The sequence below is a fragment of the Triturus cristatus genome, chromosome 9 (genome assembly GCF_964204655.1).
Source record: "Triturus cristatus chromosome 9, aTriCri1.1, whole genome shotgun sequence".
Lineage (NCBI taxonomy): Eukaryota > Metazoa > Chordata > Amphibia > Caudata > Salamandridae > Triturus > Triturus cristatus.
Window position 1 is genome coordinate 132,551,922 of NC_140592.1, and position 14,124 is coordinate 132,566,045.

At 44.4% G+C, this 14,124-nt stretch overlaps 1 protein-coding gene across 2 annotated transcripts in view; it reads left to right on the top strand.

Moving 5' to 3' along the window:
- Positions 1 to 14,124, top strand: part of LOC146797512 (contactin-3-like) — an 869,316-nt gene that overhangs the window by 823,538 nt on the left and 31,654 nt on the right. For both annotated transcript variants that reach the window (XM_085624528.1, XM_085624527.1), the window contains 2 exons: positions 7,269 to 7,455; positions 8,614 to 8,726. In XM_085624528.1, the coding sequence (XP_085480654.1) occupies positions 7,269 to 7,455; positions 8,614 to 8,726 (300 nt within the window). The remainder of the gene's footprint in view (positions 1 to 7,268; positions 7,456 to 8,613; positions 8,727 to 14,124) is intronic.

Sequence of the window (14,124 nt, forward strand, 5' to 3'; positions counted from 1 at the left end):
CGCCGCCGTTGCATCACTTTTGTGACGCAGCGGCGGCGCAAAGCCAGCGCCATGCTGCGGGGTATTTACAACGTGACGCATCTAAGGAGATGCGTCACGTTGTAAAGCCCTGCACCACATTTGGGCGTTCCGGCTCAGGCGGGGGCGTTCCGGCGCATGAACGCCTCCTAAAAGTGGCTGAGTGAAATCTGCAAGATTTCACTCAGTCACTTTTACAGCCATGCTGCGTCAAAACCCTGCGCCTGCTTGAAGCAGGCGTAAGGATTGATGCAGCATGTTCGGCATAGGGGCACCCCGAGCCTTGCTGGAGCTGCGTCGCGCTTGCGACGCGACTCCAGCAATGCGTCACCTTTACGGCAGCAGATGCGTCATGCATCTGTCTATTCTTGCCCCATGGTGCGCCGCATTGTAAATGCGCCGCATCCATGGTGGCGCAAGAGGTGTCTGCCGTGACGCAAAATAACTGGCGCATCCCTGCTGGTATGCAGGAATGCGCCAGTTATTGTACATCTGCCCCTTAATATTGCTATATTTTACTACTATATAGGCAGACACAATTGCTTTTATCTTGCAGTTAAAATGGGCAGCAGGTGCAGTGGCACCGGCCCAAAAGCTCTAGGGATTCCCATTAAGCACCAAATACTGCTATAGTTCACAAGAGTCACAAGAGCAGTTACCTTGCAAGCACTAGGGTCATGATTCCAACGGTGCAGCAGGTGCAGTGACACCAGGGCCCAAAGCTCTAGGAACCCCTCTAATCACCATATATTGCTATATTTTAATACTAAAAAGGCAGTCACAAATGCAGTTATCTTGCAGGCACTAGGGGCATGATTTGAATGGTGCAGCAGGTGCAGTGGCACCAGGCCCAAAAGTTGTCAGAATGCCTCTGATCACATCACATCGTTATTACATCAATTAACTCTATTATTTCCCTCTTTCATTTCATTTTTCAAAATGTTGCCCTTTCTTTCCTGCACTATACCACTAGTAACAGCACAATATATTGCCTTTTTGTACATAAACAAGTAATAACACTTTAACAGACTTTTTGTAACTTATATTGTACAACCAATCTGCAAGCTACAACTTAAAACAAAAAACAATATAATCACACAGGTGACACCTAATACATTTACCAATGCTTGTTAGCTTCTGTTTTTCCATGATGTGCAGGATGCTCACCATAGTAATGGAGAGCATTCAGCTTCATGAAGATACTTTTGTTTCAACACACAAGGAAAAATAACAAATGAAACGTTGCCCACTTTTCTATACAAACAATAGGAGAAGTGTATGGGGTACCTCTTTAAGCCCTGTAAGCGTGAAACCACTTAAAACGTCACTGTAATATCTGCAGGGGGAAGAGGATGGTGGGTGCCAACATTACCTCCCAGTTTAAGACTGAGGACTCCAGAGCTGTTCATTCCAGCCTCCAGATGTGCCCTCTTTGACCCCTTAAACATCTCAGCCAGATCGTACTGAGTTTGCATGTAAACCTGAGATGGAGACTTTATTGTGGGTGAGTCCGATGTCTTGCATTTCCAACAAGGGGAAGATCTGAAGATGGTGATTGACAAGGGAGGCAAAACCACATTGATTTTATTAGATCTTTCCACGGCTTTTGACACAGTCCGTCACTTGCTCCTCATAAACCGGCTCCAGTTGTTGGGCTTTCGGGACTCCGCTCTGGCTTTGCTGAGCTCGTTTCTTGGTGACAGGCAACAACTAGTGGAGATGGGAGAAGTTAGTCCTGCTCCTTTCTCCCTTCCCTGTGGGGTACCTCAGGGCTCCTCTCTTAGCCCCACACCTTTTAACATCTATGTTACCCCTTTGATCAATCTCATCCGTGGCTATGGTCTTGCAGTGTTCTCCTACGCCAATGATACGCAAATTGTGGTATTTATATCATCAGACGTAAAAAAGGAGGCAAATAACTTTCGTAGCTGCATATCTCATATCCAAGCTGGATGCAGAGGAATTGCCTGAACATGAACTCACAAAAAATCGAGGTCCTGCTCTTTGGAAGGGACACCACCTTGTAACTCGTCATTGTGACCCTCTGATCTCGGTCCGTTTCCGTTGCCAGAGCAAAAAGTGAGAAACCTGGGTGTCATTGCTGACACTAAACTAGACTTCTCAGAACAAATAAATCAAATCACCTCTTCAGACTTCTTTTTGCTTAGGGTCCTTAAGAAGATCTTCCTATTCATTCCTCAGAACCTACGAAAGACTGTGATGGTGGCACTCGTTACCTCCAAAATTGATTTCTGTAATGCCCTATACTTGGGCGCCCATAAGCAACAGGTGAAAAAACTTCAATCCATACAAAATGCAGCAGCCAGAATACTTCTAAACATGTCTAAGTTTACATCTGTTTCCCAGTCAATGCTGGGCCTGCACTGGCTACCTGTCAGGAAGAGGATCATTTTCAAGGCACTTTGCTTGGTACATAAAGCTCTTCACTGGACTGGTCCTGTATACTTTCAGAATCTGTTAACTTGGTACACACCGAGTAGGCCCCTTATGATCCAGCTCTGCTAAAATGGTAATTGTCCCCAGAATAAATAAAGAAAGATGGGTTAGAAAGACATTATGCTTTTGTTGGGGGAAACTCACTACCACAAATTTTGTGTTGCCAACCCAGCTTGTTACAATTCAGGAAGCAATTGAAGACCTGGCTCTTTACTGAATCCTTCAGTTAAGTGCAGTGTCCAGCTCCCGCTTTACTGCTTCTTATTTGATGTTTAACCACCACCACTAAGACACCTTCAGGTATTTGAGTGCTATATAAAACTAAATTACAACTGTCACCCTCCTTGTCTCATTAACAAGCCCAAAGTTTCTGGCCTGGGTGGCACTAACTTTATTCAACAGCATGCAGCAAATCATGCGGAATGTCAATATTGTACTGAACAGCTGTGCTCATGCCACTATTACCTCTATTTTCTGCCTACACTACCACTCTTGATGGCAGTATGTCTAATTTCCATTTTGGCCTGTCCCATTTATTTGGATGACTCACAAAGCTTTATGTCATCAGCTCCTTTCTCAGCCTCACGGACCAATTGTTTTTCACCATCAATATCTACATGCCCTGAAGATTATGTTTTACCATATCTATTCATCATCTGTTTGTCTATCCTCCTCTCCACTATTATCTTCCAATCGTTTGAACTTTTTTCTTCTCACGTATCATATAATGTAGGTGACAATCATTCTGAAAGCCTACCGTTTAACAACATTTATACTCCTATGGCCCTGAATAAGAGTTCGGCGGAAGGGTTACTCTGCCACAAATGTGATGGATATTCCCTACACCAAATGACAAGTGCATTATACCCATTGGCATTTGTAATATGGGGATGAGGATACCAGTCAATGTTTGTGATGGAGTAACCCGTCTGCTGAACTCCTAATCAGGCCCTAATTTCTTTTCCTCGCTGTTCCTTGCTCTCCTTTAGTGTTATCCTATTTCAGCATTTCATTATGTCTGTCCATCCCAAATACATGTTTTCTCTCACCTCATTTTCCATTCATACCGCAATACTCAAGTAGGACCTCAGTGATAAGTAATACATCTGTCAGTTTCTGTTAGACTTAGGCAAAACACAAAACCAATATTAAAATAGATTATACCCTATTAAACACATTTACAGCATACATCATTCCATCCGGATGCTAATAGATCAACAATAGTCATCATCATCATGAATAAACTTAATTCATTACTCTTCGGTAACATAAAAGTACATAAAAACAATCATCATTACAATTTCACATTAAAATTCATAAACAATAAAACTCATATTCATGCAAAGATACAACTTGTTTAAAAAGATTCCACCGGCAAATTTTTCCTTCTTTTTCAAATCTGCATAGATAAGAACTCATTACACAGCAGGCCAGTGGGTTGTTTAGTTGTTGCAGAAATAGCAGAGCTGGGCTGCACTGTTTAATGTTATATATTTTAAGAAGAGGTAGGACTCATTTTTGTATTGATAATATTGGCAACATAATACAATGTGCAAATTTGTTAGGGGGGACACACCATCACAGGGGCATGGTGAAAGATCTGAGAAGAAATTGCAATTAGCAGGGAACCCCATCATCAGTGGCAACAAATTAGCCCTAAATCTGGTCAGAATAAACCGGTGCTGGGCATTTTGCACTAGGGTCAGGTAAGCTTGTAGACCCTCCTGGGGGACATCATACCATAGGCAACAACAGATGACTCTGATTTTTCCACCTCCCATCTTTTCCTCATGGCCTTATTCTGAGCACAGAGTTTCAACTTGCCCTTAACAAGCATTCTGCAAGAATCTCGTTGTTGAAAAGATCCTCAAATCAGATCTCTTTACAAGACTTTACATATCTCAACCACAGGATCTCCAGAGCATGGTCTAAGGTCAAGCTATCCACGAGGATCAGTTTGTTCCGACCTATTTCCTCTCGTGACCACTTAGAGTGCCACCACAGAATCAGAGCCATCTTAATCCTATCTGTTATATATGGGACTCCCAATTCAGAATGAGAATTGACGTTTGAATAATTTGGGGGAAGAGCTAAAAGATTTTTTTTAAATACAATTTCCACCCTTTGGATGCTCTGTGTTTTAGCCATTCTCCATACCCCAGTGTCATATGAAACCATCGCTACACTTTTACTCTCTTAAGCGGCTTAGTATCCAATTATTTTCTTAATAAAGAAAGGCATCCCATTGATAGATTTCTCCATCAGAGCACACCTAGTTGCTATCATGGGGATCCAGCAATGATCCACAGCCGGGAAAAGGTTGGGGTTTCACTCAATTTGATCACTTCAGCATAGAAGACATGTTTATTCCTTGGTTTAACCGCTGCAGGTCACGGTATACGTTTTGGTACCATTAACTTTCAAATCCAAATCGGAGATAAAAGCGATATAATCAATTAAGCTTTGCAACCCTCTCCCTTCTCAAGCAATCAATCAATACTGCATCATCTGCCTAAAGTAAAATAGGGAGGGAGTGAGATCTAATATTCGCTGTGTCCCTCACTCGTGACCTTAAAACTGATTCCATCCATTTTGTATGCAGGAAATACAGGAAGGGGCTAAAATGCATCCCTGCCCAACCCTTCTTCTGATGTTAACGCTACCTGAGCATTCGCCTTCTGTGCTGAATTGCACTTGGGCATTAGCATCACAATACAACTGCCTAATAAAAGTGATGATTCCCACCTCTACCCCTGGATCCTCCATATTCATTTAAACTCTTCTGAGAGGTCCATACAGGATAGTTATATTGTTTCCTTTTTCGCCACTGTGTATTTCCCTGTAATAATGCTCATATTCAGACATTGGTGTACTGTGCCCATCCTCTTTTTAAAACCATATTGTGAATCAACTAATATATTATTAGTGGTTGCCCAGTCTTCCAGTCTATGAAGTAAAGTACACCTCATAACCTTTGCAGCAGCATCCAAGAGTGATATGGGCCGATAATTTTGTGATAGGGCTTTATCACCTTTTTCATAGATTGGAATTATAAATGGACAGTTTCCATGAAGTAGGATGTCCTGTTACCACAATACCATTAAAAATGTTCTAAAGCAGCGGACCCATAGATCTTGCTGCTCAGGAAACATATCCAGGGAGATCCCATTTGGGCCTGCAGCCTTACCTTTGCTTCTTTCATCCAAGGCCCTTTTAACTTCAGTCAAATTAACAGACTTTAAGATGCACTGTGAATTATTTGTCCTCTGTGCCACTTGAGATCCGGGAATACTCTGGGCACTGTGATCTACACTCGGGATGGAGTAATTATCATAGATAGCCGTAAAATGGCTGACCCATGCCTCCTCTACTATGTGTACCTCTGTTAAGGGTTCCTTAGGCTCTCTGAAATAGTTATTAATGATCACCTTCCAAAAAGAGCTACTATCTCTGAGGGCGCTGGCCTGTACAAGAACCTCCCGTGCTGCATCTTTTATGAGTTCCATTGCAGGGGCACTAGTCTGTTTAAAGTTCACACATGCTAGCCTTATTAATGTCATGTCCCTTGGTCCCTGCTGAAGAGCTTTTTGCAGCTGATTCCTGGCTGTTGTGCAATCAGAAACAAACCAACCCCTCACTTGGGCATGCAGTGCCCGTGTCCTACTGTTCAGGGCCTTTTTTACACATGAGGCAATAGCTGAAAAAGCAGTGATTATCTTCAAAGGGCTAGTCTCCAGAGCTAAACATGCCTTCCCCTCAGCCATATGTGTGCTGCAGGATGGATAGGAGAAATGATGAATGATCAACTTTTTCCCATTTGATTGAAAAACCATTTCTAAATCCCAGCTTTAACAAATTATTTATTTTCTTTGCTAAGCACACCCTAATTTCTAGGAGTGCATGACCACTATACCCAGACAAGCTAGTCTCAAAGTCTTCTAGTGCTTCAGAGGCCATAATATTATCAATAGTGGGCACATAGATATTTCTAAAGAACGTGGGTACTAAGCCTCCATTCTCATTCGCCTTTATATTACACAGTCTGAGGCTTAGCTTCATCTTTAGACTGTTCAAAGCTATTCCATAGGGATCATGTTTAAAATGAACAAGGGCCTCACCATGCTCATCCACAATCCCTCAGATTTATATGGCTAAACATGGGCAATAATGTGCATTGAAGTCTCCTACCCAAATGATTCTCATAGGCTTATGATGCACGGACATTACCGACTGTATGGCTAAATCCAGGTCTGCCACTACTTACATTATCAAAGCAATTGTTATAAAAATTTATTAGAAGTGTGTCCCATGGCTCACCCACCTCACATACCCCAAAAGAGGTGATTTATTAATGAATTTCTGAATTTTACAAGGTGATGAATTAAGGATATATGTCACTATCCCCCTCTTTTCCCTACCCATGGCCGAGGGTTACGCTGGAGTATGGAAGTCCTTGTACCCATCTATGGGATTAGCCTCTTTTGTCATTTTTAGGGACAGCTTAGGGTTACTGGCAAATTAAATGTAACTAGTGCCTGAAGTCAGTAGAAACGGTGTATACTGTGGTGTACAAAATTTCTGCAACAATTTAACATTACATATGGTATACAGCTGAATGGAACTAATACTTTTATTTGTGTGCTCCAGTAGAGTCATCAAATATTTATTTTAGAAAAAATGCAAAAACAATGCTGATGGGTAACATGTTTTGTCATTTTATATGCTCATATGTGTCATCTTATGTGTACAGTTCAGGATGAACAAAAAATAATAGCCTTTTTTTTTCACTTAAGGTCCGATATTGGAATAATGAAGGTAATGATGAAACTTCCAGAAGCATAAGTGTGGCTGGAAATGTGACCTCTGTGAACCTGACAAGACTAATGAGCAACACTCATTATTATGCCGCTGTGCGAGCCTATAATAGTGCTGGGGCTGGACCATTTAGTACCTCTGTCAATGCTACCACAAAAAAACCTGGTAGGTACATACCTTGAGCAAACATAATGCTTTGTTACAAGAAAGAATAACAATGCAGATTTACCTATAATTAGGGCTCCCAGTTTTCCGTTTTTACTGATTTTTACAGATAAATACAGACAGAAAACATTTATTTTCTTGTCTGTATTTATTTTTAAATGTGGATAAAAACGGAAATTGGGTTGCTTTTTGAGTAATTCTAAATACTGTCTTCCATGACTGCCAGGCCTATGGCTGAGTGGATTGATAGGTTAGGGGGCTAAAAAAGAAAGGAATTTTAATAAAGAGGCTGTAACAGAAGTAGATATGCACAAGGTTGAACCTGAAATTTGCATATTTCCTTTTAAGTTCATTGATTTGTCTTTTGCAGGTGTTTACAGCATTGAAACATGGTAGGCATTTAAGTATGAGTGCATATTTACAGGTTAAATAAATGTGGAAATATACTAATTTCAGCTTCATTTTTCCACAAACCATAAGTAAATATGGATAAATACAGATAAAATTTGAAAAAAAAAAAATATGGATAAATACAGACGGAAATGGCAAAAAAATAAATACCATAAAACCGGGAGCCCTACCTATAATACACACAGGGCCTCATTACCAATTGGGCAGAATAGGGGGTGATTTGTACCACACGTGGTAAATACTATTTACTCAGGGTGAGATATTCATCCTACTTTCAACTTTATAATGAGTATTAACATGAAGAACTAGTAATTAATATACCTAATTTTGCATGTTTTGCCTCTGTGACATGTCTTTTCCCCTGATAAATTTCAGCATGTTTGACCTGCTTTATTTTAACACTGAAAACCTGCGAGGGGGTCAAAGTGCTACCCTGAACAACTTTTGCATTAGTGAGATTGAGAACCCAACCAGGAGGCTAATTTATGCTTGTTTTATATTCCTAAACCAATGAGACGGGGGACTACATAGAAGCAAACAGAACCACAACAAGCCTCTTTTGAAGGGGTGCGAATATAAATTGATCCCCTTTTTAAATTGCATCTAACCAATTAGGGCAGAACGACTTTCACTGGGAGAGAATGGACACATGGCAGAACAGCAAGCAATCATCATTAATTTATAATTTGCATATCAGCATTGTGAAATATGTGCTATCATTTTGAATATTTTTTTATTTCATTCTAGCTCCAAATCAGCCCCCTGGAAATTTAGTTTGGAATATAACCGACTCCAAACTATTCCTCAACTGGGAACATGTTAGAGCGCTTGAAAACGAGTCTGAAGTAACAGGATACAAAGTGAGTAGAACCATAGAAAATGCCTATTTCTTTACCTGCGGTTCTGATTTAGAGATGTGTGGTTTAATGTTACTTGTACCACTAAATGTGAGAAGTCCACTCCACCCGCCGCTGCGCTTTCATGCGGTACAAAGAGAGCAGACAACGGCAACCTTTCTAATTGTAGAGCGAAGAATGCCATTGGGTAGTTATCATGTCCTCAAAACTAACTTCCAACATCATGTCTGGTCCATCACCTTGTATGACAGAATAACATTCTTGCAAGAGAGACATGGTGGTCTTGTAGAGAATCACCAAACTTTTCCCAGATGTGCTGCGATTAAAAACACAGCATATCAATGACACTGTCAATGTTGAATCAAGCAAGCTGCTCTCTGGATAAACCCCTAACTTTGTGGTGGGGATCTTTAAAAAGATAGACCAACCTCAGCTAGTGTGACAGAAATGGCACCTCTAACTCAGCAGCTGAATGTTCGATTTGCGGATCTTAAAATGAGGCACACAACTCTGAATAACCTTTTTAGCAAACATCTAGATTCATTTTAGTCAAACAAATAGCTAACACAATATATATTCTACATACTCAATCTGTGATATAGAGAAATTCTATCCCATAATATATTTGCTTTTCCTTTAAGTCAGTTGTTTATGTATTGTTTTCTTTCCTGCATCAAATTTTGGTGATGTGGATTTTACAACTGATGCTTGCAGTGATTTTGTTAAAAACTTGCAGTTCATTAAATCATCTGAAGTGAAGAAATTTCATTAGTACACTGTGAATACTGCAAATATCTTTCATATCAAAATTTATTAGCAATCTATTATAGAGTTGTTCGAATTTACTAGATGTTAAGGATTCTGGAAATTATTGCGAGGAGAAAGTTTAAATTGGGTGACAGATCAGGTCCTAAATATATCACCAAAGTGTGTGGCATACTTGAAATAAATAAGTAAAAGCAAATATAGCGCAAATAAAAGTGAAAACCATGAAACAAAACATACCAGTAAATAAAATACTGTGGCTTACATTTCTGCCCAAATAAATATTAACTACATGGTCTACTGACCAGTGATCTTCATTACAGCATAAGCAGCCACAGTATTCATAGTTAAGAAATATTTGCTTGGTTCAAAAAATGATTGGGGATTCTGCAGTTTGAGTTTACTACTTCAAATGTGTACAGGTGTCTAATAGGTATAATTTTTGTCATTAATATGAATGGTAAATATATTGTTTACTAATATATTGTGCTATCATAGGGGCTGATTACGATGGCGGACGGACTTCTGTCCATCCGCCATCGTCCCGGTGATGGGGACCACCCGCCTATTAGGTGGTGGTCCCACATATGATATTACAGTGCGGCCGCCACCGCGGCAGCTGCAAAAGGCATTTTTGAACATTGCGGCGGGTCTTGCTGGCTGCAGCACCCGCTGCAATGCTAAAAAGGCAGGCTTTGCTTTTCCCTGCGCTACGTGGCAGGCACCATTTGGTGCCTGCCACATGGTGCTGGGAAATGTAGGGTGTTGGACTTGGCCCTTTTTGCAGGGTCATCCCTAAACTTTTTGCCTTCCTCCAGTATTTTTTCTGACCTGTTGTTGGCTGTTTTATGACTCTGGGCACCTTACCACTGCTGATCAGTGCTAAGGTGCATATGCTCTCCCTATGGCAAAATGTATACATTGATTGGTTTCCATGTTTGGCTTATTCGGTTTACTATCAGCCCCTAGTAAAGTGCACCAGGAGTGCCAGGGCTTGTAAATGCGAATGCTGCTGGTGGGCCTGCAGCACTGGTTGTGCCACCCACAGAAGCGGCCTAGTAAAATGTGTCTAGGGTCTGCCACTGCAGACCCTGTGCGCGGTCCGGGACCGTCGCGCTGACTGCGCAAGTGCCCCCACTTGCCAGTCCCTAAACCTTCCCTTACCTACATATTAGCCACCCCTCTGGTAGGCCCGAGGGCAGGGTGCATTGTAGGCATAAGGTAGGACATGCCCTGATGTGTGTGGCATGTCTTAGTAGTGAATTACAGCCCTTGTCGCTTTTCACTATTGAAGGCTACCTGCTCTCCATAGGCCAGAATGGGCTGCCGGGATCACGCCAACGCTGTGACCCCAGTGGACTCAGAGAGCATGGTAGAAGTGTCAAGTTTAGTATGCCTGAGCTCAGGATGATAAAATACTTCTTGTAGTCAAGTTTGTTTTAATATCCTGGGTTTGTAAATACTACTTTTAGAAAGTTAGTATTTACTGACCTGACCATCTCAGTCCGCCTCTGCTGTATGTGTGTGTGTTCTGCCCGGCAACAGTAAGGAGCAGGGTTGGGGAATCCCCAGAGACAGGTTGGCTGCCAGGTGGTGGGTAGAGAGATTACACCTGGATGGGTGGGAGGAGTACACCTTGACTCTTGAATAGACCTGTGCTCTGCCACCACAAAGCCGGCGCCACCCCCTGTGGGGCGGCTGATGTCTCTGCCCTGCTGCTGAAAGGAAAGAGCAGAGTCACCATAACAAAGTGCTCCAGAACTGGACTGAGCCAGGCCTAGGCCCCCTGGCGCTAAAGAACAAAAGAATCATGGTATAAAAGTAGGAGCCTGGCTCCTAAGAAATCGGAATCCTGTTTACCACAAAGAACCTCTGCCCGACTAGAAGGAGAAGAAGACGCTGGAGGAGCTGGCCTGCTGCTTGCCTTGCTGAGAAAGGAGAGGAAGAGACTTACTGAAAAGACTTTGCTACTTTGTGCCTGAACATTCTCCAAGGGCTTGATCTGAGCTTGCCCCCTGAACTGAACCCCAGGAACAGTGGGTTCTCTGTGCTTCTTGCTCGTCCTCCAATTCGAGCCGTGTGTGCATCCCGCCGGAAAAGAGACTGCGCCCCTCATCGCCCCTCCTAGGGCCGTGACACTCAGGAGCTCGCCTGCCGCAATCCCGTGAGAGCCCCGCTCCGTCCGGAGCCGCTCTCTGTCCCCGGGCCAGGCCGCCTGCACCCCTGTCCCCGCCTGCCATTGGAGTGCGCTGAACGCGCTATCACCCCTCCTGCCGGAAGCCGTCCGACGACTGTGATCTACGCCGGGTCATCCAGCTGCACTGACTGTGCCCTGTGACCCCGCTTCGCTATCCTCGGACATCTCAGGCCGCGCCGCCCCCGCTGTGGAGACCCTCCTGCACCGCCGTGCTAAAGGGTCGCGGGCCGCGCCTGCCTACTTGCCCACACCTGCTGATTGAGGACCCAAGAACACGTCCCAAGCTGAGAGTCGCACCGACCTGTGCCGACTCTCCTAATCACGGAAGAAGTCCAGTATCGGGCTCGGGGCCCGCAACGCCTTATTTCCCCGTTCGCAGGAGCCGATCTCTGTGAGTACTGGAGCTACAAGTAAAGAGACTACAAGCTATCCATTTGAAACTACGAACCAAGAACATTTGCCTGCTGTACAACCTGGTGGCATAGCGAAAACGTTATTGGTCTTGTGATAAGTCTGCTGAGATATATATACCGTATTTTTACATAAAGAAGCGTATTTTTATATATATCCAAGCCTGGTGTCCGTTTCTGGGGGGATTGATGTATTTACTGTGTGTATGATTGTAAGTGCTTAACCAACAACGCCTGAGGAATCGCCTTGGCTGCTCACGCCACGCACCTAGAGGGTGAGCAAGGGTCATTCGCGAGGGGTTATCCTGCGCCCTGACGTGGAGGAGAGGGTTCCTGCTTGACACAAGGGCAACCTTGCGCCAACCAGAGATCCCCGACTCTAACATTGGTGGCAGCGGTGGGATTTCGGATTTGCACTTGTAATTTGCATACAGTGAATTATTAATCACCAGATAGTGAGAGCAGACCAAATAACGCAGCCACAGGTTTTTTGAGACATCTGCCATTACTGCAACCATGCCTGGCTCACTCTCCGCTGGAAGAGCACTCTCTGTGATTTCCGGAATAGATGAGGTGGATTGGGAGAGACTGGAAGGCTACACGATAGAGCAATTGAAAGGCTACAGTGTAAAATTCCGAGTTCCCCATGCTGGATTCAAGAGGAAGCCCCAGTACACCAAGGCGTTGAGAGCCTGGAAGGAGTCAAGAGACCCACGGAATGCGGGGGACATCGTCCCACCCGACAACCTTGTGGAGCCCAGCAGAGTCCTGTCCCCAGAGGAGCTGGCAGACAGGGCAGCCGACAGGGCGCATGCAATGGAGATGGCAAAGTTGGCAGGACAAATGGAAATGGAGAAGCAGAAGTTGGCCTTGGAGGCACAACGACGCCAAATGGATCATGATCTAAAAATGAGGGAGTTGGATCGCAAGATCAAGAGTTTAGACCGCTCTCCCTCTGGTGGCAGCAATATTGAGTTTTACAGTGCTGAGAGAGTAGTACGCACACCCAGAGATGTGGCGCCTGACTTGAAGGAGGGGGTTAACATACACCAGGAGGTTCAAGGGCATGAGGTAGCTCCAGTAGTGCGCAGTGTCCCTGAAGGGAATAGGGTAACTGGCGCAGGGGTTCATAGTCCTAGTGGAGGGAGGGACACTCTACTGACTCTAGCTGAGAGGTACAGGGAGAGGGGTTCCCCCAAAATTGAAGTCCTGGTGGGTGAATGTGAAGACCGCCCAGAAGAGTGTGGGTTGTGGGACAGAGACAGTCCGATACTGTCTTGCCAGTCTCAGGAGAGTGGTGTGGAGTACGTGTGTGAGGCACTGGATGGTAAGGTGAAGGATAGTTTGGTTAACCCTGCTAGGGGGCTGTGTGATTCAATTGTGGGAGAGCATATTTTAAGTCCCTGGTTTCCAGAGCTATGCCAACACCTGTTGGAGAGTGAGTTCTCTGACCGCAGGGAGCTCACATTGGAGGCAGACCTTTTGGTGGAGTCCGGAGGGTCTGGAAAGGCATTGGGGAGTGATCCCACGATGAGTGGTCCAGGTATCTTCAAACCCAGTGTGGTGGAAGTGGCTCAGAGTAGCCCAGCTAGGTCCTGTAATAGTGAGAGGGGTGTAGGGCCTCACGTCCTGTCTGTAAGGGGAAGGAGTGAGAATGGGTTATGTCCCGGTAGTGCCCAACCTCAGTCTCAGAGCTTGGATGGTTCTTTGAGGGAACACCAGGTGGGGAGCCTAGTCTGTCCTGAGGGGCTGCCCGTCGTGCGGGATCCCCTAGTGTCTGGTGAGCTAGGAATGTCTGTAATCAGACCTCCATCAGTTCTGGTGTCTGGCAGTACCGCTCCAGTTGGGAGGGTGCAGAGGTCCAGATTGAGGGGTGAGAGGGGGAAAGAGTCCCCAGTGGAAGAACCAGTGGGTCAGGGGCCAGCCAGAAGGGCTGCGTCCCCCGTGAGTGACCATGGTGACACCACTTCTGTCCTGGGGGACCTTCAGGCACTGTCAGATGGACAGGGGTCGGGAGATCAGCGCCAGG